Raw genomic sequence first — 27,116 nt, forward strand, 5'->3', positions numbered from 1 at the left:
AAAGAGCACGGAGACAAACTGTGGCCACCGTTATATGAGGAGGCAGAGCTCATAAGGAACACAGAGACAAACTGTGGCCACCGTTATATGAGGAGGCGGAGCTCATAAGGAACACAGAGACAAACTGTGGCCACCGTTACATGAAGAGGCGGAGCTCATAAGGAACACAGAGACAAACTGTGGCCACCGTTACATGAGGAGGCGGAGCTCATAAAGAGCACAGAGACAAACTGTGGCCACCGTTACATGAGGAGACGGAGCTCATAAGGAACACAGAGACAAACTGTGGCCACCGTTACATGAGGAGGCGGAGCTCATAAAGAGCACAGAGACAAACTGTGGCCACCGTTACATGAGGAGACGGAGCTCATAAAGAACACAGAGACAAACTGTGGCCACCGTTACATGAGGAGGCGGAGCTCATAAAGAGCACAGAGACAAACTGTGGCCACCGTTACATGAGGAGGCGGAGCTCATAAGGAACACAGAGACAAACTGTGGCCACCATTATATGAGGAGGCGGAGCTCATAAGGAACACAGAGACAAACTGTGGCCACCGTTATATGAGGAAGCGGAGCTCATAAGGAACACAGAGACAAACTGTGGCCACCGTTACATGAGGAGGCGGAGCTCATAAGGAACACAGAGACAAACTGTGGCCACCGTTACATGAGGAGGCGGGGCTCATAAAGAGCACAGAGACAAACTGTGGCCACCGTTACATGAGGAGACGGAGCTCATAAGGAACACAGAGACAAACTGTGGCCACCGTTACATGAGGAGGCGGAGCTCATAAAGAGCACAGAGACAAACTGTGGCCACCGTTACATGAGGAGACGGAGCTCATAAAGAACACAGAGACAAACTGTGGCCACCGTTACATGAGGAGGCGGAGCTCATAAAGAGCACAGAGACAAACTGTGGCCACCGTTACATGAGGAGGCGGAGCTCATAAGGAACACAGAGACAAACTGTGGCCACCGTTACATGAGGAGGCGGAGCTCATAAAGAACACAGAGACAAACTGTGGCCACCGTTATATGAGGAGACGGAGCTCATAAGGAACACAGAGACAAACTGTGGCCACCGTTATATGAGGAAGCGGGGCTCATAAAGAGCACAGAGACAAACTGTGGCCACCGTTACATGAGGAGGCGGAGCTCATAAAGAACACAGAGACAAACTGTGGCCACCGTTATATGAGGAGGCGGAGCTCATAAGGAACACAGAGACAAACTGTGGCCACCGTTATATGAGGAAGCGGGGCTCATAAAGAGCACAGAGACAAACTGTGGCCACCGTTACATGAGGAAGCGGGGCTCATAAAGAGCACAGAGACAAACTGTGGCCACCGTTACATGAGGAGGCGGAGCTCATAAGGAACACAGAGACAAACTGTGGCCACCGTTATATGAGGAGGCGGAGCTCATAAAGAGCACCGAGACAAACAGCATCCACTATGCCGACTCTGAGTGATGTCACACGCAAATCAGTCTTTAACAACAATAATTACTGCCTAATTAGATCAAAATGCAACACAGTCTTACCCTATTTGATGGGTGAAATGGTTTAGATGGTAACAACATCATTGATTAAAACACAAATGTTTTCAGCACACATGAGGTGTGGTTCATGTTTTTCAAATCCAAAGCCAGATAAGCAAGACACTCATTTAGGCAGATGCATGTCGAAACATCATACGACACAATGGGGTTTATCGTCATACATTCCATTAGTTCAGTTTGCATTAAAATAAAGTTCAACTCTAATTTTAATTATGCTGGGTGTAGCATGTGAGGCGGCAGGGCGCAGAGCCGTAGGTCCGAGGGTACACAAATGAAGATCTGCATGTAAGTCCCTTTAGAACATCAAACCTTTCAGTGACGGCTGTGTAAAGATGCATTTTTGTTTTTGGTGCTAAAGGCGTCTCATTACATTGTTTTAGGCTTATTTTGCAGTAAGTAGTTTCTGAGAAAATGCATTTTTTCTCACTCCTGAAATAACAGATTTTCTCGTTTTCATTGGACAGCAGCGCTATTTAAAATGAACATGATCTTTCTATGACGGCGAAGAGATGAAGCACCAGGCCTGTGTATGCTATCACTGCCGGCACAGAGACCAGCACAGAGACCGGCACAGAGACCAGCACAGAGACCGGCACAGAGACCGGCGGAGCGAGGCTCACCGTCGCACGCAGGACTCAATCATGTCGCTGGACATGAGCTTCAGTCGCGTCTCCAGGTGCTTGCCGAACTCCTCCTCGGGCCAGTGCAGGTCGCGGATGAAGGACTGCAGTGCGTCCAGCTTCCAGAAGAGGTCCTCAGAGGTGCCTGAGCCGTTGCTGGCAGGAAGGTGAGAAAGTCAAAACTGAGAGCCAAGCTTTGGTGTCCATGGGAACCATAACACAGGACAGAAGAGGAGGCCACTGCGGTGGGGCTCTGATCCCTGTCACCTCCGCAATTTGGGGGGGGGGGGTTCCTTATTTTTACCATTGACTGATAGCTATGGTTTTGCGTGAAACAGGCTTTGATAATCTAATAATGGGTTTCATTACTATTAACATTTCTTTTAAATCACACACCTGTCAATGGCAAAAATAATAGGAGAGCAGGTGACCGTCACACAGCGGGTCGTGTGAGCAGGTCACTCATGCATAATGGCGTGAGCTGAGGTCGCCGGGGGCTTCACAGTGCTGAGCGCGCCTGCCTGCGATCGCTGCCCGTTCCTCCATATTTCGGGCTAATGTCCGTGCCATTGCCAGAGGACTGTTTTGGGTCATGATGATTACTGACTGGCTCACTTTCTGCACCATTAAAAACAAGCACTGGGCTCTTTGTGAACGAGTCGCTCTCATCTGCCACCATACTGGCTGGACGTGTGTGTCATGTTGCTCCAATGAGAAGACGGAACAGCAAGACTCTCTCACGCCCCAGTCAAGCCCCAGGTGTTAGCTGCTTAGCGTGTTTCACGCACCATGCATGTTCAAAGGTTATTGCCATCCTCAGTAGAAACATGTACGTGTTTGAGGGATATTTCTACTATTCAGGATGGGGTCGGTCTCAACAGGGCACCGTCTGATACACAAAGATGACCAAGTGGTGCCTTGGAGGACCACATGCATGCCAAGCCACTACCCCCCCGCCCAGCAACTGGCCTCATGAGGCAGTGCCCTCTTGTACGACTATCCTACGGCCAACGCGGCCTTTGACAGCAGCTTCGGTGACAAGTAGGGGGCCTCCTGAAACAAGTGGAGGAGACCAGGAGATGCTGGAAAGATACAAAATCACCTTTGCAGTTTCATTTCTCCAATCACATCCCTTCTGTTCTCCTTCGAGCCTGACGTCCCCGTCTCGCAGTGGCAGAGCATAAAGGTGGGAGGCCTTGCAGGGCTTGCAGTGCATTGTGAGGACAGACGCAGGAATGACGGTATTGGCTACGAAAAGCGCAAATGACGCCTGGAGGAGCAGAGACCAATCGCACGGTTTATCTGCATTACAGCTGCATTTGTATCTTTCCACCCGACAGTTAGGCATCATGCAAGGAGAAAAAAAATTAGCCGTCACCTTCTCCACTGTAAATTGCCACTGAACCCAGCTAGTCCTCTGGTTCTGCCAGTTTGGCAAGAAAATGACTTCGGAGTACAGGGGCTAATTTGTAAGCCCAGGTTCGCAATGGTTGGTATCACCTACAGATCCCCAGCCCTCATCTGGATCTATATTTAGCTATTCCAGGCAATACAGAATTGTGTATGTATATAAATGCATATGCATGTTAATGTAAAACAGTGCATTCTGTGGGGGGGGGGGAGGGGGGGGGTCAGGCAGGGGCTGTTAAGTGTGAAATTCTTACTGCCAACTGGATTTAGAGAATACAAACCTGAAATCATAAAGCAACAGGATCTTACCCAGCATGAGGGCGTGTTTTTATTAATTTTTTTGATCTAATTTCTGATTGGGGTGTAAGGAAAGTTCCGCTTCCATTTAGAAAAGGAGGTAATGAGATTAAAAATAGTAACTAACGTGTGCAAAGTAAGTCAGAAATACAGATAAAATAACAGTGAACTGCAGTAACGCTGAATTAAATTAGCAATTCGCTTTGCACTCTAATATCAGTCTTTGATTTGAGTACATCTTACTCATGCAGAGTGTACTACCCCACGGTGGTGTGTTAAGCAGCCAGGTTAAGCAACGTTTTAGTAAGTAACATTAAGATTAACATTAAGAGTAACATTAAGAGTAACATTAAGATTCCTGCTGGCAGTTGTCACCAAGGCCCATGGGGATACATAGATAATGAAGCTTGGACTTTCCAGTGAAATCAACCTATGATTGTGCTGATGAGTGATCAGACAGGGGAAGCCATCTTCAAGCCAACATCAGCCGCAAAACCAGATCTATACATGAACTCAGTACACACTGGAAGTCATACAAGGGTCCCATCCATGACGGCGTGGAAATGCTAGGCACGTGTGGAAGGTTAACCGGTACGGGTAGGTTTGGTACTTTGGGCATGTGAAGATTCACGTTTGGCAGATTCACATTGGGCAGATTACTGCTTAAATTCCTGTAGGGAAGACACAGACAAAAAAAGAAAAGGAAAGAATGTAGCTAAGGTGAGCATCAGGCCTTCGGGGGGAGACATGATGACAGAACACCAGGAGTTATAGAGCGACCAGGCAGAGTAAAGGGCATTTAAAGCATCTGGGCTGTATTTTAGGAACTGGTGGAGAATGGATGAGCAGGTGAACTGGGAAGAACTGGTGGGTTGGTGGCCAGGGAAGACTTACAACCCCTCGTGGCAAAAAAGAGAGAAAGATATGAGCAGGCAAGGTAAGGTGGCAGAGTCTGATGTATGGAAAACGGGGAAGGTACTGTGCATCAGGGAGAGCTGGCTAACTGTGCTCAGGGAGAGCTGGCTAAGTGTGCTCAGGGAGAGCTGGCTAACTGTGCTCAGGGAGAGCTGGCTAACTGTGCTCAGGGAGAGCTGGCTAAGTGTGCTCAGGGAGAGCTGGCTAAGTGTGCTCAGGGAGAGCTGGCTGACTGTGCTCAGGGAGAGCTGGCTGACTGTGCTCAGGGAGAGCTGGCTAAGTGTGCTCAGGGAGAGCTGGCTGACTGTGCTCAGGGAGAGCTGGCTAAGTGTGCTCAGGGAGAGCTGGCTGACTGTGCTCAGGGAGAGCTGGCTAACTGTGCTCAGGGAGAGCTGGCATACCAGAAAGCGTGAGAACATCTGAGCACACACAAGAACTGCGGGGCAAAAGGAGGTAATCTTATAACGTAATAGCGCCTTGTCCACGTGTATAGAGATAGAATGACAATTTTGGCAATGCTAACTGACAACTGACTAAGTATTTAGAATTTAATACTTCTGATCCTTACTTGCATCTAGAAAGAAAAAGTAAAGGGTACAAATAATACTAAATGACTGATTCTTATTGATGGTTAATGAAATCATGGTAACTGGGTTTCGAAAGACTTCAGCGGATTTTCATGTCTAATAAACAAACGGCACACAATCAAGTTCAAGACGCTGGCTACATATAACCAGCGACACAGAACTAGTCTGTGGCTTGTTTATGATGGTCTGCTGAGCTTAACACTGCTGGACTGAGGAATCTGCTTCTCAAGACAGGCTTTCCATCAGATCCTCATGTTTCCATCCTCAAGTTACCATGATTTCTGTAGCAATCGCAGGAACTGCAGGAAAATACCGAGTGAATCAATTGATGCTGATCAGTTTTAAAAGTTTAACAAAAACCATTAAATTTGTCATTTCAAGTCTTCAGTAACTTGTAGTGGGTATTTCTAGGTACCTGCCGGTTTGCATCAGCATCAAATCATGCAGTACAGTCATATATATATTGGCCACAATATACTGGTATAAATCAAAAACTGATAGATTAAAAAATGCCCAAATAAAAATGCTTGTGCAATTTTTATATCAACCATCTAAGTAATCCCAGAATTTTCCAGATTATGCTGTAGCCCACTGATCTATTCTACAAGTGATTTGTCGAACATAAAATGTGTACATTCATTAACATAGAATTTATAAAGATGGATGATTTAAAGCAAAAAAACACAAAATACCCATTCATCTACTAACCACTTATCCTGGTCAGGGTTACAGGGGGCTGAAGCCTACCTCAGGCATCACGGGGCACAGGGCAGGGGTACACCCTGGAAGGGATGCCAGTCCATCACAGGGCACAGGGCTGGGGTACACCCTGGAAGGGATGCCAGTCCATCACAGGGCACAGGGCTGGGGTACACCCTGGACGGGATGCCAGTCCATCACAGGGCACAGGGCTGGGGTACACCCTGGACGGGATGCCAGTCCATCACAGGGCACAGGGCAGGGGGATACCCTGGACGGGATGCCAGTCCATCACAGGGCACAGGGCTGGGGTTCACCCTGGACGGGATGCCAGTCCATCACAGGGCACAGGGCTGGGGTTCACCCTGGACGGGATGCCAGTCCATCACAGGGCACAGGGCTGGGGTACACCCTGGACGGGATGCCAGTCCATCACAGGGCACAGGGCAGGGGTACACCCTGGACTGGATGCCAGTCCATCACAGGGCACAGGGCAGGGGTACACCCTGGACGGGATGCCAGTCCATCACAGGGCACAGGGCAGGGGTACACCCTGGACGGGATGCCAGTCCATCACAGGGCACAGGGCTGGGGTACACCCTGGACGGGATGCCAGTCCATCACAGGGCACAGGGCAGGGGTACACCCTGGACGGGATGCCAGTCCATCACAGGGCACAGGGCTGGGGTACACCCTGGATGGGATGCCAGTCCATCACAGGGCACAGGGCAGGGGTACACCCTGGACGGGATGCCAGTCCATCACAGGGCACAGGGCTGAGGTACACCCTGGACGGGATGCCAGTCCATCACAGGGCAGGGGTACACCCTGGACTGGATGCCAGTCCATCACAGGGCACAGGGCTGGGGTACACCCTGGACGGGATGCCAGTCCATCATAGTGCACAGGGCAGGGGTACACCCTGGACTGGATGCCAGTCCATCACAGGGCACAGGGCTGGGGTACACCCTGAATGGGATGCCAGTCCATCACAGGGCACAGGGCAGGGGGATACCCTGGACGGGATGCCAGTCCATCACAGGGCACAGGGCTGGGGTACACCCTGGACTGGATGCCAGTCCATCACAGGGCACAGGGCTGGGGTACACCCTGAATGGGATGCCAGTCCATCACAGGGCACAGGGCTGGGGTACACCCTGGACGGGATGCCAGTCCATCACAGGGCACAGGGCTGGGGTACACCCTGGACGGGATGCCAGTCCATCACAGGGCACAGGGCTGAGGTACACCCTGGACGGGATGCCAGTCCATCACAGGGCAGGGGTACACCCTGGACTGGATGCCAGTCCATCACAGGGCACAGGGCTGGGGTACACCCTGGACGGGATGCCAGTCCATCATAGTGCACAGGGCAGGGGTACACCCTGGACTGGATGCCAGTCCATCACAGGGCACAGGGCTGGGGTACACCCTGGACGGGATGCCAGTCCATCATAGTGCACAGGGCTGGGGTACACCCTGGATGGGGTGCCAGTCCATCATAGGGCACAGAACTGGGGTACACCCTGGATTGGATGCCAGTCCATCACAGGGCACAGGACTGGGGTACACCCTGGATGGGATGCCAGTCCATCATAGTGCAAAGGGCTGGGGTACACCCTGAATGGGATGCCAGTCCATCACAGGGCACAGGGCAGGGGTACACCCTGGACGGGATGCCAGTCCATCACAGGGCACAGGGCTGGGGTACACCCTGGACGGGATGCCAGTCCATCACAGGGCACAGGGCTGAGGTACACCCTGGACGGGATGCCAGTCCATCACAGGGCAGGGGTACACCCTGGACGGGATGCCAGTCCATCACAGGGCACAGGGCTGAGGTACACCCTGGACGGGATGCCAGTCCATCACAGGGCAGGGGTACACCCTGGACTGGATGCCAGTCCATCACAGGGCACAGGGCTGGGGTACACCCTGGACGGGATGCCAGTCCATCACAGGGCACAGGGCAGGGGTACACCCTGGACGGGATGCCAGTCCATCACAGGGCACAGGGCTGGGGTTCACCCTGGACGGGATGCCAGTCCATCACAGGGCACAGGGCTGGGGTACACCCTGGACGGGATGCTAGTCCATCATAGTGCACAGGGCAGGGGTACACCCTGGACTGGATGCCAGTCCATCACAGGGCACAGGGCTGGGGTACACCCTGAATGGGATGCCAGTCCATCACAGGGCACAGGGCTGGGGTACACCCTGGACGGGATGCCAGTCCATCACAGGGCACAGGGCTGGGGTACACCCTGGACGGGATGCCAGTCCATCACAGGGCACAGGGCTGAGGTACACCCTGGACGGGATGCCAGTCCATCACAGGGCAGGGGTACACCCTGGACTGGATGCCAGTCCATCACAGGGCACAGGGCTGGGGTACACCCTGGACGGGATGCCAGTCCATCATAGTGCACAGGGCAGGGGTACACCCTGGACTGGATGCCAGTCCATCACAGGGCACAGGGCTGGGGTACACCCTGGACGGGATGCCAGTCCATCATAGTGCACAGGGCTGGGGTACACCCTGGATGGGGTGCCAGTCCATCATAGGGCACAGAACTGGGGTACACCCTGGATTGGATGCCAGTCCATCACAGGGCACAGGACTGGGGTACACCCTGGATGGGATGCCAGTCCATCATAGTGCAAAGGGCTGGGGTACACCCTGAATGGGATGCCAGTCCATCACAGGGCACAGGGCAGGGGTACACCCTGAATGGGATGCCAGTCCATCACAGGGCACAGGGCTGGGGTACACCCTGGACGGGATGCCAGTCCATCATAGTGCACAGGGCAGGGGTACACCCTGGACTGGATGCCAGTCCATCACAGGGCACAGGGCTGGGGTACACCCTGGACGGGATGCCAGTCCATCACAGGGCACAGGGCAGGGGTACACCCTGGACGGGATGCCAGTCCATCACAGGGCACAGGGCTGGGGTTCACCCTGGACGGGATGCCAGTCCATCACAGGGCACAGGGCTGGGGTACACCCTGGACGGGATGCTAGTCCATCATAGTGCACAGGGCAGGGGTACACCCTGGACTGGATGCCAGTCCATCACAGGGCACAGGGCTGGGGTACACCCTGAATGGGATGCCAGTCCATCACAGGGCACAGGGCTGGGGTACACCCTGGACGGGATGCCAGTCCATCACAGGGCACAGGGCTGGGGTACACCCTGGACGGGATGCCAGTCCATCACAGGGCACAGGGCTGAGGTACACCCTGGACGGGATGCCAGTCCATCACAGGGCAGGGGTACACCCTGGACTGGATGCCAGTCCATCACAGGGCACAGGGCTGGGGTACACCCTGGACGGGATGCCAGTCCATCATAGTGCACAGGGCAGGGGTACACCCTGGACTGGATGCCAGTCCATCACAGGGCACAGGGCTGGGGTACACCCTGGACGGGATGCCAGTCCATCATAGTGCACAGGGCTGGGGTACACCCTGGATGGGGTGCCAGTCCATCATAGGGCACAGAACTGGGGTACACCCTGGATTGGATGCCAGTCCATCACAGGGCACAGGACTGGGGTACACCCTGGATGGGATGCCAGTCCATCATAGTGCAAAGGGCTGGGGTACACCCTGAATGGGATGCCAGTCCATCACAGGGCACAGGGCAGGGGTACACCCTGAATGGGATGCCAGTCCATCACAGGGCACAGGGCAGGGGTACACCCTGAATGGGATGCCAGTCCATCACAGGGCACAGGGCAGGGGTACACCCTGGACAGGATGCCAGTCCATCACAGGGCACAGGGCTGGGGTACACCCTGGACAGGATGCCAGTCCATCACAGGGCACAGGGCTGGGGTACACCCTGGACAGGATGCCAGTCCATCACAGGGAACAGGGCTGGGGTACACCCTGAATGGGATGCCAGTCCATCACAGGGCACAGGGCTGGGGTACACCCTGGACGGGATGCCAGTCCCTCACAGGGCACAGGGCTGGGGTACACCCTGGACAGGATGCCAGTCCATCACAGGGCACAGGGCAGGGGTACACCCTGGACAGGATGCCAGTCCATCACAGGGCACAGGGCTGGGGTACACCCTGGACAGGATGCCAGTCCATCACAGGGCACAGGGCTGGGGTACACCCTGGACAGGATGCCAGTCCATCACAGGGAACAGGGCTGGGGTACACCCTGAATGGGATGCCAGTCCATCACAGGGCACAGGGCTGGGGTACACCCTGGACGGGATGCCAGTCCCTCACAGGGCACAGGGCTGGGGTACACCCTGGACAGGATGCCAGTCCATCACAGGGCACAGGACTGGGGTACACCCTGGATGGGATGCCAGTCCATCATAGTGCAAAGGGCTGGGGTACACCCTGAATGGGATGCCAGTCCATCACAGGGCACAGGGCAGGGGTACACCCTGAATGGGATGCCAGTCCATCACAGGGCACAGGGCAGGGGTACACCCTGGACAGGATGCCAGTCCATCACAGGGCACAGGGCTGGGGTACACCCTGGACAGGATGCCAGTCCATCACAGGGCACAGGGCTGGGGTACACCCTGGACAGGATGCCAGTCTATCACAGGGAACAGGGCTGGGGTACACCCTGAATGGGATGCCAGTCCATCACAGGGCACAGGGCTGGGGTACACCCTGGACGGGATGCCAGTCCCTCACAGGGCACAGGGCTGGGGTACACCCTGGACAGGATGCCAGTCCATCACAGGGCACAGGGCAGGGGTACACCCTGAACGGGATGCCAGTCCATCACAGGGCACAGGGCTGGGGTACACCCTGGACGGGATGCCAGTCCCTCACAGGGCACAGGGCTGGGGTACACCCTGGACAGGATGCCAGTCCATCACAGGGCACAGGGCTGGGGTACACCCTGAATGGGATGCCAGTCCATCGTTGGGCACAGGGCTGGGGTACACCCTGGACAGGATGCCAGTCCATCACAGGGCACAGGGCTGGGGTACACCCTGAATGGGATGCCAGTCCATCGTTGGGCACAGGGCTGGGGTACACCCTGGACAGGATGCCAGTCCATCACAGGGCACAGGGCAGGGGTACACCCTGAATGGGATGCCAGTCCATCGTTGGGCACAGGGCTGGGGTACACCCTGGACAGGATGCCAGTCCATCACAGGGAACAGGGCTGGGGTACACCCTGGACAGGATGCCAGTCCATCACAGGGAACAGGGCTGGGGTACACCCTGAATGGGATGCCAGTCCATCACAGGGCACAGGGCTGGGGTACACCCTGGACGGGATGCCAGTCCATCACAGGGCACAGGGCTGGGGTACACCCTGGACGGGATGCCAGTCCATCACAGGGCACAGGGCTGGGGTACACCCTGGACGGGATGCCAGTCCATCACAGGGCACAGGGCTGAGGTACACCCTGGACGGGATGCCAGTCCATCACAGGGCAGGGGTACACCCTGGACTGGATGCCAGTCCATCACAGGGCACAGGGCTGGGGTACACCCTGGACGGGATGCCAGTCCATCACAGGGCACAGGGCTGGGGTACACCCTGGACTGGATGCCAGTCCATCACAGGGCACAGGGCTGGGGTACACCCTGAATGGGATGCCAGTCCATCACAGGGCACAGGGCAGGGGGATACCCTGGACGGGATGCCAGTCCATCACAGGGCACAGGGCTGGGGTACACCCTGGACTGGATGCCAGTCCATCACAGGGCACAGGGCTGGGGTACACCCTGAATGGGATGCCAGTCCATCACAGGGCACAGGGCTGGGGTACACCCTGGACGGGATGCCAGTCCATCACAGGGCACAGGGCTGGGGTACACCCTGGACGGGATGCCAGTCCATCACAGGGCACAGGGCTGAGGTACACCCTGGACGGGATGCCAGTCCATCACAGGGCAGGGGTACACCCTGGACTGGATGCCAGTCCATCACAGGGCACAGGGCTGGGGTACACCCTGGACGGGATGTCAGTCCATCATAGTGCACAGGGCAGGGGTACACCCTGGACTGGATGCCAGTCCATCACAGGGCACAGGGCTGGGGTACACCCTGGACGGGATGCCAGTCCATCATAGTGCACAGGGCTGGGGTACACCCTGGATGGGGTGCCAGTCCATCATAGGGCACAGAACTGGGGTACACCCTGGATTGGATGCCAGTCCATCACAGGGCACAGGACTGGGGTACACCCTGGATGGGATGCCAGTCCATCATAGTGCAAAGGGCTGGGGTACACCCTGAATGGGATGCCAGTCCATCACAGGGCACAGGGCAGGGGTACACCCTGGACGGGATGCCAGTCCATCACAGGGCACAGGGCTGGGGTACACCCTGGACGGGATGCCAGTCCATCACAGGGCACAGGGCTGAGGTACACCCTGGACGGGATGCCAGTCCATCACAGGGCACAGGGCTGGGGTACACCCTGGACGGGATGCCAGTCCATCATAGTGCACAGGGCAGGGGTACACCCTGGACTGGATGCCAGTCCATCACAGGGCACAGGGCTGGGGTACACCCTGGACGGGATGCCAGTCCATCACAGGGCACAGGGCAGGGGTACACCCTGGACGGGATGCCAGTCCATCACAGGGCACAGGGCTGGGGTTCACCCTGGACGGGATGCCAGTCCATCACAGGGCACAGGGCTGGGGTACACCCTGGACGGGATGCTAGTCCATCATAGTGCACAGGGCAGGGGTACACCCTGGACTGGATGCCAGTCCATCACAGGGCACAGGGCTGGGGTACACCCTGAATGGGATGCCAGTCCATCACAGGGCACAGGGCTGGGGTACACCCTGGACGGGATGCCAGTCCATCACAGGGCACAGGGCTGGGGTACACCCTGGACGGGATGCCAGTCCATCACAGGGCACAGGGCTGAGGTACACCCTGGACGGGATGCCAGTCCATCACAGGGCAGGGGTACACCCTGGACTGGATGCCAGTCCATCACAGGGCACAGGGCTGGGGTACACCCTGGACGGGATGCCAGTCCATCATAGTGCACAGGGCAGGGGTACACCCTGGACTGGATGCCAGTCCATCACAGGGCACAGGGCTGGGGTACACCCTGGACGGGATGCCAGTCCATCATAGTGCACAGGGCTGGGGTACACCCTGGATGGGGTGCCAGTCCATCATAGGGCACAGAACTGGGGTACACCCTGGATTGGATGCCAGTCCATCACAGGGCACAGGACTGGGGTACACCCTGGATGGGATGCCAGTCCATCATAGTGCAAAGGGCTGGGGTACACCCTGAATGGGATGCCAGTCCATCACAGGGCACAGGGCAGGGGTACACCCTGAATGGGATGCCAGTCCATCACAGGGCACAGGGCAGGGGTACACCCTGGACAGGATGCCAGTCCATCACAGGGCACAGGGCTGGGGTACACCCTGGACAGGATGCCAGTCCATCACAGGGCACAGGGCTGGGGTACACCCTGGACAGGATGCCAGTCCATCACAGGGAACAGGGCTGGGGTACACCCTGAATGGGATGCCAGTCCATCACAGGGCACAGGGCTGGGGTACACCCTGGACGGGATGCCAGTCCCTCACAGGGCACAGGGCTGGGGTACACCCTGGACAGGATGCCAGTCCATCACAGGGCACAGGGCAGGGGTACACCCTGGACAGGATGCCAGTCCATCACAGGGCACAGGGCTGGGGTACACCCTGGACAGGATGCCAGTCCATCACAGGGCACAGGGCTGGGGTACACCCTGGACAGGATGCCAGTCCATCACAGGGAACAGGGCTGGGGTACACCCTGAATGGGATGCCAGTCCATCACAGGGCACAGGGCTGGGGTACACCCTGGACGGGATGCCAGTCCCTCACAGGGCACAGGGCTGGGGTACACCCTGGACAGGATGCCAGTCCATCACAGGGCACAGGACTGGGGTACACCCTGGATGGGATGCCAGTCCATCATAGTGCAAAGGGCTGGGGTACACCCTGAATGGGATGCCAGTCCATCACAGGGCACAGGGCAGGGGTACACCCTGAATGGGATGCCAGTCCATCACAGGGCACAGGGCAGGGGTACACCCTGGACAGGATGCCAGTCCATCACAGGGCACAGGGCTGGGGTACACCCTGGACAGGATGCCAGTCCATCACAGGGCACAGGGCTGGGGTACACCCTGGACAGGATGCCAGTCTATCACAGGGAACAGGGCTGGGGTACACCCTGAATGGGATGCCAGTCCATCACAGGGCACAGGGCTGGGGTACACCCTGGACGGGATGCCAGTCCCTCACAGGGCACAGGGCTGGGGTACACCCTGGACAGGATGCCAGTCCATCACAGGGCACAGGGCAGGGGTACACCCTGAACGGGATGCCAGTCCATCACAGGGCACAGGGCTGGGGTACACCCTGGACGGGATGCCAGTCCCTCACAGGGCACAGGGCTGGGGTACACCCTGGACGGGATGCCAGTCCATCACAGGGCACAGGGCTGGGGTACACCCTGAATGGGATGCCAGTCCATCGTTGGGCACAGGGCTGGGGTACACCCTGGACAGGATGCCAGTCCATCACAGGGCACAGGGCTGGGGTACACCCTGAATGGGATGCCAGTCCATCGTTGGGCACAGGGCTGGGGTACACCCTGGACAGGATGCCAGTCCATCACAGGGCACAGGGCAGGGGTACACCCTGAATGGGATGCCAGTCCATCGTTGGGCACAGGGCTGGGGTACACCCTGGACAGGATGCCAGTCCATCACAGGGCACAGGGCTGGGGTACACCCTGGACAGGATGCCAGTCCATCACAGGGCAGGGGTACACCCTGGACTGGATGCCAGTCCATCACAGGGCACAGGGCTGGGGTACACCCTGGACGGGATGCCAGTCCATCACAGGGCACAGGGCAGGGGTACACCCTGGACGGGATGCCAGTCCATCACAGGGCACAGGGCTGGGGTTCACCCTGGACGGGATGCCAGTCCATCACAGGGCACAGGGCTGGGGTACACCCTGGACGGGATGCTAGTCCATCATAGTGCACAGGGCAGGGGTACACCCTGGACTGGATGCCAGTCCATCACAGGGCACAGGGCTGGGGTACACCCTGAATGGGATGCCAGTCCATCACAGGGCACAGGGCTGGGGTACACCCTGGACGGGATGCCAGTCCATCACAGGGCACAGGGCTGGGGTACACCCTGGACGGGATGCCAGTCCATCACAGGGCACAGGGCTGAGGTACACCCTGGACGGGATGCCAGTCCATCACAGGGCAGGGGTACACCCTGGACTGGATGCCAGTCCATCACAGGGCACAGGGCTGGGGTACACCCTGGACGGGATGCCAGTCCATCATAGTGCACAGGGCAGGGGTACACCCTGGACTGGATGCCAGTCCATCACAGGGCACAGGGCTGGGGTACACCCTGGACGGGATGCCAGTCCATCATAGTGCACAGGGCTGGGGTACACCCTGGATGGGGTGCCAGTCCATCATAGGGCACAGAACTGGGGTACACCCTGGATTGGATGCCAGTCCATCACAGGGCACAGGACTGGGGTACACCCTGGATGGGATGCCAGTCCATCATAGTGCAAAGGGCTGGGGTACACCCTGAATGGGATGCCAGTCCATCACAGGGCACAGGGCAGGGGTACACCCTGAATGGGATGCCAGTCCATCACAGGGCACAGGGCAGGGGTACACCCTGGACAGGATGCCAGTCCATCACAGGGCACAGGGCTGGGGTACACCCTGGACAGGATGCCAGTCCATCACAGGGCACAGGGCTGGGGTACACCCTGGACAGGATGCCAGTCCATCACAGGGAACAGGGCTGGGGTACACCCTGAATGGGATGCCAGTCCATCACAGGGCACAGGGCTGGGGTACACCCTGGACGGGATGCCAGTCCCTCACAGGGCACAGGGCTGGGGTACACCCTGGACAGGATGCCAGTCCATCACAGGGCACAGGGCAGGGGTACACCCTGGACAGGATGCCAGTCCATCACAGGGCACAGGGCTGGGGTACACCCTGGACAGGATGCCAGTCCATCACAGGGCACAGGGCTGGGGTACACCCTGGACAGGATGCCAGTCCATCACAGGGAACAGGGCTGGGGTACACCCTGAATGGGATGCCAGTCCATCACAGGGCACAGGGCTGGGGTACACCCTGGACGGGATGCCAGTCCCTCACAGGGCACAGGGCTGGGGTACACCCTGGACAGGATGCCAGTCCATCACAGGGCACAGGACTGGGGTACACCCTGGATGGGATGCCAGTCCATCATAGTGCAAAGGGCTGGGGTACACCCTGAATGGGATGCCAGTCCATCACAGGGCACAGGGCAGGGGTACACCCTGAATGGGATGCCAGTCCATCACAGGGCACAGGGCAGGGGTACACCCTGGACAGGATGCCAGTCCATCACAGGGCACAGGGCTGGGGTACACCCTGGACAGGATGCCAGTCCATCACAGGGCACAGGGCTGGGGTACACCCTGGACAGGATGCCAGTCTATCACAGGGAACAGGGCTGGGGTACACCCTGAATGGGATGCCAGTCCATCACAGGGCACAGGGCTGGGGTACACCCTGGACGGGATGCCAGTCCCTCACAGGGCACAGGGCTGGGGTACACCCTGGACAGGATGCCAGTCCATCACAGGGCACAGGGCAGGGGTACACCCTGAACGGGATGCCAGTCCATCACAGGGCACAGGGCTGGGGTACACCCTGGACGGGATGCCAGTCCCTCACAGGGCACAGGGCTGGGGTACACCCTGGACAGGATGCCAGTCCATCACAGGGCACAGGGCTGGGGTACACCCTGAATGGGATGCCAGTCCATCGTTGGGCACAGGGCTGGGGTACACCCTGGACAGGATGCCAGTCCATCACAGGGCACAGGGCTGGGGTACACCCTGAATGGGATGCCAGTCCATCGTTGGGCACAGGGCTGGGGTACACCCTGGACAGGATGCCAGTCCATCACAGGGCACAGGGCAGGGGTACACCCTGAATGGGATGCCAGTCCATCGTTGGGCACAGGGCTGGGGTACACCCTGGACAGGATGCCAGTCCATCACAGGGAACAGGGCTGGGGTACACCCTGGACAGGATGCCAGTCCATCACAGGGAACAGGGCTGGGGTACACCCTGAATGGGATGCCAGTCCATCACAGGGCACAGGGCTGGGGTACACCCTGGACGGGATGCCAGTCCATCACAGGGCACAGGGCTGGGGTACACCCTGGACGGGATGCCAGTCCATCACAGGGCACAGGGCTGAGGTACACCCTGGACGGGATGCCAGTCCATCACAGGGCAGGGGTACACCCTGGACGGGATGCCAGTCCATCACAGGGCACAGGGCTGGGGTACACCCTGGACGGGATGCCAGTCCATCACAAGGCACAGGGCTGGGGTACACCCTGGACGGGATGCCAGTCCATCACAGGGCTGGGGTACACCCTGGACGGGGTGCCAGTCCATCACAGGGCACAGGGCTGGGGTACACCCTGGACAGGATGCCAGCCCATCACAGGGCACAGGGCTGGGGTACACCCTGGACGGGATTCTGTGCTTATTTCTATTTACCAGAATACACAGAAGGCTGAGAGGTAAATCTTATCAATGTCTGTATCTATTACGAAGGCAAATGACCAGCTGTTATAGCGCCACCTCAGGAAGTGCAGCAGGACGCAGTGACTCAGCAGGGGCTCCTTACTTCACTGGCTCCCAGGACTCGCGCTCGAAGCCCCTGTGTATCGACTGAGCGATTGATGACTCCATCAGGTCCACATATCTAACCACCAGCGGGGCAAACAGATCCTGCAGGTGTTTGTGGAACTTTCCGTTGCACAGGTGATCTGTGGGGGATTGGGGGAAGGGTGGGGTGCAAAAATGCAAATATCAGTCAGTGAGAATCAACAGAACAGCACCACGAGACATGTTTGTTATCTGTAACAGACAAACACAGATGTCACGTAGAGTTCTCAGATAAAGGCAACGCGGGAGATCAGATGGTGTGCTCTGGTAGCCTAAAATATCTGCTTTTCATCAGCGTGCCCATGTCTGCGTGTCGCTCAAGGTTGTCAAAACGCAGTGGGTGCAGTGTTTGCTTTCTGCTGTGATTCCCCTGTACCAATTAGCCACTTCAGCGGCTGCTGTACACTTTGATTTATTTATCCAGGAGGGTGAATAACTGTCTAGTTCCTCTGGAGGCTTTGCAGCTTTGGACCTCATTAATGGGTCCTCTGGCCGCTGAGCTTAGCGCCTGGCCACCGCTAAGGCTATTTCCCGCCACATAAGCTAACTGCCAGTGAGGAAGCGTCAGATGCCCTCCCTTGTCAGATGCCCTCCTGTGTCGGATGCCCTTCCGTGCCGGATGCCCTACGTCGGCGTGTCCCTGGGCGCAATCTGAGCACAAAGCTCCTGTGCATCCAGATGGCACTGGGACTGCTGGCGAGGAAGGCAAATTGGCACTGCCCTTGCCCACAGAAGCCACTAAGGTTGCTCGATCCCCGGAGCCTGCACCTCTAGGTTACGCCATCAAGAAGGGCTCAGCAATTAAGTGGCACGTCACCTGTCACATCAGAGCTGCGGAGTAGGTGCTTGGGTGGTGGGTTTAAACATGGAAATGCATCACAGCTCTATTGCAGCTAAAAATATCAATCCACAGCCTAAACAGTCCGGGTCAGTCTGAGGCGTCGTGCTGGATTACCATCAATGCAGGGCTAGGGGTACGGTGCGGACCAATGGGTCTCACCACCAGACGGCATTTTGCCACGACATGACTTCTCAGGTCCAATCAGAACCACAAGGAGCTGAACCGCACACGCAGAAGCCCCAACAATCACTCTGATTTCACCATGGTTCAGCAAGATATGTGAATGTTTGTGTCCTGTCTGTGACTGACTAGGAGGGGGGTTTTAAACAAGGGACCCCCAAATAAATACAGACCAGGGGTAGGGACCCCCCATGTATAATGCATGATCACGCAGGTACCTAAAGACGAAGGTCTGAGGGTGTTTCTTCCCCTTTGAGTATTTTTACTCTGAATGGAGTCATCATTTTCTGAAACACCTCTACCACTGTACTGTGGAAGCCCACGGGGGGGGGGGGGGCGCACAAGAGCTGGGGCCCCCTCAGAATACGGTGCCCTAGATGGAGGATTCCTGAAGTGTGGGTTATGAGACACTGGGGGGGGGGCAATTCAGAACATTTCAGGAAATCCAAAAAAGTATTCCATTTTAAAAGTAAACAGGTTGATTGCAAAAAAGCTACCGATGGGAAACCCACCTCCCATTTGGTGAAACGGGAAACTCCTGCTCCCACCAGGTGGGAAAATCTAGCGATGCGACCCCCTGGTTGGAAAAATGGGGGTTGCAAGTCTGTGGCACTATTATTTTGGGGGTTGTGGCTTGAAAGGTTTTGGAATCCATCCCATAGACCCTAGTCCCAACCCTAAGCCATGATGCTCAAAGGCTTGACCAGCACTGCTTCTATAGGCCAGTGGGGGGGGGGGGGCAGGTGTGTGTTGCATACTCACAGTCAATCCGAAGGAAATCATTGAGCAGCTGGAAGAGCGGAAAGCTGTCCCAGCTATCCGGGGGCTGGACCTCTAAGGCGGCATCCATGTCCACGGCATAGAGGGAGAGGAAGGTCTCAGCATGCTCCACCATCAGGTCTGACCACCAGGCGAAGGCCTTTGTGATGGGGGAGGAGGGCGGCAGAGAGGGTCAGGCAGCAGCGTCGGAGCTGTGACTGAACTACGACCTTCATTACCATAGTCAGAACCCCTAAGAGGAGATGGCCTTACTGTGATCAACCCGAACCGCCGTCTCCTCACTTTCTCTGAGGAAACCAACCATCTCCCTGTTGCTTTGTTATGATGCAGTACAGTGTATCACTCTATACTTCTGTAAATAGGCATTTCTTTTGAACGAGGTCATACTTTTCTGCTTTTCTCGTAGTTCATAGATCACTTCTGCAAATATCAAGCTATTATCAAATGCAGATTATACATTATTCCTTCCGAAAGAGAGACAAGATACAGATCTAGCAACTGCTGACTCTCATTTTGCAAGCGGACACCGACATGTCTGTAGGGTTGCTGGTGAATGGCAACGGAGCAGGGCATTCTGGGAAGGTTAGGGGGTTACAGGGACGTCGGGGCAGCCTTCTCATGCAAGAGGGAGGGCCTCCATGCTATCGTCCCTCTCAGGTCGGGCGTCCCGGCCTGGCATTCGCATCACAGCTCGGCCTTGATGCGAATGTCTTGTGTGGTGTTCATGCACTCCAAGCACCTTTCTGCTCTCCCCCCATTTTGAAAATGTCAACATGCAGTGAAGCACGTCACCAGCAACAGGGTATCCTGGGCCAAAAGCCCTCGGTCTTTCACCCAAACCTGGGGAACCTTTTTGCCCAAAAAAAACAGAAGAAAACAAAAAGCCCCACCTTCTGTTTTGGTTTTCATGTTTCAGCCAATGGGATGGCAGGGGAGAGAAAGCGTCAGAGAACTCTCAAATATATATGTTGCTAGTGAGTTTTCATACTATTCCATCCACTGATAGTTGATGAAAATCCATGTCTAAGTTCTAGTGAGGAGAGAGTTTGGTTTTCCTAATGAGACACATGCTTCTTCTGTCAAGACACCAATTATCTGTATGAACATCTGCCTGAGATAGGTATGGCCCATAATGTGCCCCACAGGGTCTTTCCTCCATTCACTTACCTCAGTAAGAAGACAGAATGCTAGCTTTACAAGACGCGAATGACACACAGTAGGTCTGGCCCCAATGTTAGCTGGCAGAAGCTAGCAAGCAAAAAATGACCTACATAGGTTGTTGTTTTGGGAGGGCAAAGAAGAAGGTGCTTGTGGGAGGCAGGTAGAGGAAGGGGCCCAAAGCATTACAAGCCAGATTGCTTGTGGGGAGGCTTTTGTGCCTCATTGTTAACAGGGCCAAAGGCTACAGTAGCACACGTACTGTACGACTAAGTGACAACAGAGACACACGAAGGAAGTGTGACCCTGGGAGAGATAATCCCCAGTGAGTAGGAAGGGCGTTGGGCGGACATGCTCACACCATAATGCTGAGACGTACCTCTTTAGCCTGCCCCGGATCATCCCATATGTAATGAACAGTGGCAGCAACGGAGAAAGTCAAACAGTCCATTGGGAACTACAGCTAGAGAAATCTTTGGGAGTCACATAGACTCACAGAGAGACGGCCGTAATTTAGCGGGAAATACACACAGCAGCTAAAAAACAGATGGCAATAAACTGAACCAGGTATGGAACATGTTTTGGTGCTTAATAATGCTGCTGTAAAAGGATCTCTGTTAGACAGAGAGGACCGCTGAATTCTGAGACAGTATTAAGTGTTCATCTCAAACTAAGCCAAGCACGTCTATGTCTTGCAGAGGTATTGTGATGGATAGTGATGTCATAACAGATCCACCCTCAGAACCCTTAATTAGATATTACAGATTCTCATTTGGTCCCGTTTGAAGCCGAGAGATACATTTCACAAACACCTTGACCACCTGGAGATGATTCGGCCATCGTAGGATGGTTTTCCCCCCTTTGCCATATTTCTGACTTCCTGTAGACCCCATTAACTGATCTCAAGCATCTGGGAGTCGGGACATTCTCAGAGGATGCTGAAGCTGAAGCTGCCTGTCCTCGTTGCCGTGCTTCAGTGGAATGGAGCCACACCCATGCAATGGCTGAGCGAGGAATGACTGCTCCCCCCACCCCCGCCTTCTTCTACCGCAGAAAGGAGACCGTGAGCTTTCCCCCGATCTTTAAACCTCATCAATAACATGCGTCGTAAATGTGTGCGGTGACTTAAGCAAGAGGAACAGAAACATATATACTATACCGACTGATCCCCCGCGCCCATGACAGCAGCCTGTTGGGGATATTCAGAGAGACACCAGAAATCTGAATGACTGTGAAAGCAGTAGATGGACCATCTCAAATTACGTTTATATAACTGCCTAAGGCTTTATCAGTAACACTGTATCGTTCTTGGCACAAGATCCCCATTCCAAAAGTTTATAAGTGCAGTTACTGGTCCTCCCTTTGCAGACCAACTGCAGCAAGGGTAACATCAGAACACAGGCAACGCTGGCTAGAAACACCTGCCTATTTTGTTAAGTCACATGAATTGTTGGGTATTGTGGGTAAGAAGCAGATAGTGTTGACAAGATAGCAATATAGGGGTATTCCGGACCAGGAAATGATGCAGATGCGAGGATTGGAACGTCACTCACCTCGGCGTGATGCTCCTCATTCTGCTGAAGGACCTCGATGACCAATTCGGCCAGGCGAATGGTGTCTTCCAGCTTTTTGGCGGGAGTGACTAAGCGGCCTACGTTCTCTGAAGTGAAAGGGAGTGGTCAGAAAAGTCCTAACAGCTTTTTTAAAGCCAGATTTGTCAACTCACAGCAAAGCGATCTTATGGGTTGCCGGTCTACATGCAGGAATTGCGAGTGTCACTGCTATCAATCTTTATCGAATACAGCAGAGTTCCAGGAGTAGCCCCAAGATTTAACATGGATTTACGTAGAGCATTGCGAATAGGGACGCAATGGCTGCAAAAAGCTAATGCATTTAAGAGGATAACAAATTATATCCAAATTAAGTTTATAACTGTTTAATGCAGGACTATGCAAGACCAGCAGCCATCGGAGGTATTAATAACAGATCTGCCAGTTATGTGACACAGTAGCACATGCACATGCAATAGCTAGTTTGCCTGAGAACCTGAGCATTCACTGGGTCTGTTATTTCCCAAGTTAAGCTGTCACCAGCACAGCAGTGAGTTACTCAGTATAGGTAAGCAATGAATAAAATTAAAATAAGAAAACAGTTATCATGCAAAATGTATAGGAGGTGCAGCATGTTCATTCGTGCCGACATCAAGACTTAAATGTTGCATATGTGACAGATACTACTAAACAGAAACATGGGAGAGACTCTGGAATCTAATGGCCATCTTTGCTAAGTCCAGTGCTTCTTATATCTAAGACAAATGAATTTGCAAGAACAAATTACAGAACTACATAAATATCTAAAATATGCTTGACCATTAAAAATAATTTACACATTGAAATCAAAAAGAAAATATGCAATAAATGCACAACTGCGTGTTTATGTAATCTGGAAATGCCTCTAATGTCTACCTACAAATAAACAAGTGGAGCTTCCATGCAACTGGACAAGAGACAGAGAAGGGAAACAATCGTGTGATCATGTGACCGTGATCATGTGACCGATGACGTGGCAATGAGTGCAAAGGAAACACACCGATGGTGCTGGAGGAAATAAGTGGGACATGTTATCTTCTCAATCCCAGGACTGACTGAGAAACGTATTTGGATCAACACATCCCACCCGTTTTCTATTTTCTGTTTCTCATCAGGAAACTTACAGGCATGTGACTAGCCCAGGTACCTTCTGTAGTTAATCCTTTTGAGTTTGACTCCCTGAGAAGTACAAAGAGCTGTTGAGTGTGTTGTGTGTCTAGCTGCAAACTGTTTGAGTCCTTCCTGTGCTACACTGACCCATGAGTGTGGAGACATTCAATGGACTGAACTCCACATATGCTGTCTATGAGGGGTCATGTGACTTAGACTCCAAGTGTTGAAAAGCAGATTGTTCACCTAAAGGGGGTAAGAGCTAGTCTACCTCACATGGTCACATGGGGTCTATATGGTTTCTCAACCAATAATGTGCCGTCACAAGCACACCAACACTTTCTCTTTAAGAACCAGGTGTCTTCTGATATCTGCTAATGTCATGCACCATGTAGAGCAGGGGTCTCCAACTCCGGTCCTGGAGAGCTACCGTCCAATAGGTTTTCTATCATACCCGGCTTCTGATGAGCCACACCTGTTCTCAGGTAAATACCAGGAGCAGGTGTGGCTCATCAGAAGCCAAGTGGGACAGAATGCCTACTGGATAGTAGCCCTCCAGGACCGGAGTTGGAGACCCCTGATGTAGAGTGACTTCAAATATGTCATGGAAACCCTTAAGAAACAATAACGGGTATTCTTCCAAACCAGTAATGGAGAAGACTCAATAAACAAGCTGCCTTGTGCTACCGTTGTCAAGGTACGCCAGCCATTAAGAATTTAACGCCTGTTTTCTACAGGTCCAGTAGCAAACTGTCAGCATAAATAAAGTGTCTGTCATTCATTCCATCATATTCCTGTCTGACTGGGTATCACTTTAGTCTCTGACTAGATCCTTGAGGTCAGCCGATAAGCTGCTTTTATTTGTTCCATGAATACTTTAAAAACTACGGGGGGTCGGGCCTTTCCCAAACTTTGGAACAGTCTTCCCGTCAGTCAGGTCTGCTTCCTCTAAAGATAGTTTCAAATCTAATCTTAAAACACATCTTCATGCATTATCATTGCCTGGGTCATAGTTAATCTTATCAGTTCTTTTACTTTTTGTACTAGTTATATTTGTGTATTTACTGTTTATATTTGTTACCTTTTATTTTAATTAGTGCTGTCAAATGATTCCATTTTTTTATCAGATTAATCACAGGGTTGCTGTGGATTAATTTCGATTAATCACGATTAAATATCATTCATTTTTAATCTATATTAATCACATTTAATTTTGCATGAGCAAACAGACTCAAGAAAAAAGGGAATATATATGCACTTAACATGTTTATTGAACATCTTGAACATGAGTCGGATGCATTCCATCTGCCACAGAGGTGCAATACCATGGACCCATATCAAAAAGCAAGATTTTTTGCTTGTCGGATTTAAGGTACCTCAGTTTAAATATTCTTTATCTTTGTTCGCTTACAATTAGCACGAACTACTGTAAATCCGACAAATAATCCAAGTAATCATGATGTCCAATTCTAGCCCGGTTAATTGCCATTGTTAGCAATATCAGTTGATAACACATTACGCGCGGTGCTTTACATATCAAACTCCGTAGCAACACATCCACAGATAAGTTGGACGGTATAGCGTGTGCGACTGATTTAATGAGCCACAAATGAGAAGTAGTGCTTAAACAGTATAAAACTACAACTTTCCCTTCTGTTGATAAAGGGCGCAGCCATCTTGGATTCTGAACTCGGGATCCTCTGTGCTGCTCCAAGATATTTCTCAGATCTCCGAGAAACAGGAGCGCATGTCGTCACTTCCGGCTTCAAAACTCCGGAATCCGACTCGGAATACGAGTTCCGAGGGCAAATGGAACGAACTAAAACTGCCCGAAATGGGTTGACAGAGACATTTCAGGGATTTTGAATCATTCTGCGCTGCAGATGAGTTAATTGCGTTAAAAATTTTAATCAGATTAATCATGATGATGGATCAATCTGCGTTAACCCGTTAATTTTGACAGCCCTAATTTTAATTTAATTGCCTTTTACGTATTACCTTTATGTATTACTTGTTAGTATTACCCTTACGTATTACCTCTATGTATTACCTGTACGTATTACCTGTATGTATTACCTGTACGTATTACCTTTACGTATTACCTGTTAGTATTACCCTTACGTATTACCTCTATGTATTACCTGTACGTATCACCTGTATGTATTACCTGTACGTATTACCTTTACGTATTACCTGTTAGTATTACCCTTACGTATTACCTCTAGGTATTACTTGTACGTATTACCTTTACGTATTACCTGTACATATCACCTGTACGTATCACTTGTACGTATCACCTTTATGTATTACCTGTACATATTACCTGTACATATCACCTGTATGTATTACCTGTACATATTACCTGTACATATCACCTGTATGTATTACCTGTACGTATTACCTTTACGTATTACCTGTTATTATTACCCTTACGTATTACCTCTACGTATTACTTGTACGTATCACCTGTACGTATCACCTGTATGTATCACCTGTATGTATTACCTGTATGTATCACCTGTATGTATTACCTGTACGTATACAGCCATTCTGTCCTACCTATGGAGACCAAAATCTGTAAAAGAGCCGTGCTCTGTAGAGCAGGCTCAGCGTGAAATTTATCACTTATGAAACAAATACAGCAGACACTGTTTGTCACCAATAAACAATCTGATGAATAACATATAGATTTACTACAACCATTACACAGATATCTCGGCAAGACCATGGAACCCGTGTCCTACAACAGCCTGCCAAAGTACGTCCTGTATCGGCCTGAAGCCTTTAGACTTAAGTTGCACTGTTTTTCTGAGGGATAACTTTTGCTTGTGAACAACTATCCAGTAAGTACGTGGAACAGTAACAGTGATGATAATAATTCACTATTATCATCAGAGAAGGCGTAACACTTCACTCATTTCCAATGTGGTAAATGAAACCATTGATATTGTTGTGAAAATTAGTATTAATGTTACTAAAACCAGATCTGAACAGTGAGATATTTAGGGAAATCATCCAAAGGTATCAGGTTTTTGTTACTCTTATAGGTAGCTTCATGTAAACACACTGGAAATGCTGAGGGCTGTTTGCTTTTTAAGACAGTATTGTTTTATTAGCAAACTTGAATAATTTCAAAAATAATATTTCATTGTATGAACAAAAACCTCACAGTTAACAAGGTTGCAAGAAAGCAATACTGCTTAAAACCCGTGACACGATGGCTGTCACACGGGTCGTCTCTGCAGTTGGGTTGTCTGACACCACGCATGCAGGGTCACCGGCACAAATTATGGGGGGGGCAACTCCACTTGGGGGCCGCGATGGAGAGGAAGCTGGAGGGGGAGAGGGCCGTAACGCTGTCACAATGCTTCTGCGCCATGGTGACGCCCCTGCCACCAGTGGCATGAGAGCAGCAGCATTGTGAGACCGTTAGGATACCAGCTAGGTGGGAGTATCTAACCAGCAGAACAGGACTATGCTCTAATGATCTCGGCAACGAGGAGGACAGAGAGGTTCACCTGGATCCTGTTGATCCTTCTGATCTTTCTCTACTTCAGAGAGAGAAAAAAGAAGAGAGAAAGAGAGGAGGAGAAAACAGAGAGAGGAA

The 27,116-nt window shown here is 53.2% G+C and overlaps 1 protein-coding gene across 13 annotated transcripts in view; it reads right to left on the minus strand.

The window, feature by feature from the left end:
• The window catches only part of cadpsa (Ca2+-dependent activator protein for secretion a), a 120,456-nt gene that overhangs the window by 20,118 nt on the left and 73,222 nt on the right, over nucleotides 1-27,116 (minus strand). For 4 of the 13 annotated variants that reach the window (XM_023794017.2, XM_023794013.2, XM_023794011.2 and 1 more), the window contains 6 exons: nucleotides 22,364-22,470; nucleotides 21,970-21,999; nucleotides 19,635-19,791; nucleotides 17,811-17,952; nucleotides 4,418-4,564; nucleotides 2,187-2,342 (listed from right to left, as the gene is read on the minus strand). In XM_023794017.2, coding sequence (XP_023649785.1) covers nucleotides 2,187-2,342; nucleotides 4,418-4,564; nucleotides 17,811-17,952; nucleotides 19,635-19,791; nucleotides 21,970-21,999; nucleotides 22,364-22,470 — 739 coding nt within the window. Of the gene's footprint in view, nucleotides 1-2,186; nucleotides 2,343-4,417; nucleotides 4,565-17,810; nucleotides 17,953-19,634; nucleotides 19,792-21,969; nucleotides 22,000-22,363; nucleotides 22,471-27,027; nucleotides 27,061-27,116 lie in introns of all 13 variants that reach the window. The other 9 variants (XM_023794018.2, XM_023794015.2, XM_023794012.2 and 6 more) reach the window with 5 other exon arrangements.

This window comes from Paramormyrops kingsleyae, chromosome 8 (assembly GCF_048594095.1).
Source record: "Paramormyrops kingsleyae isolate MSU_618 chromosome 8, PKINGS_0.4, whole genome shotgun sequence".
NCBI classification, from domain to species: domain Eukaryota; kingdom Metazoa; phylum Chordata; class Actinopteri; order Osteoglossiformes; family Mormyridae; genus Paramormyrops; species Paramormyrops kingsleyae.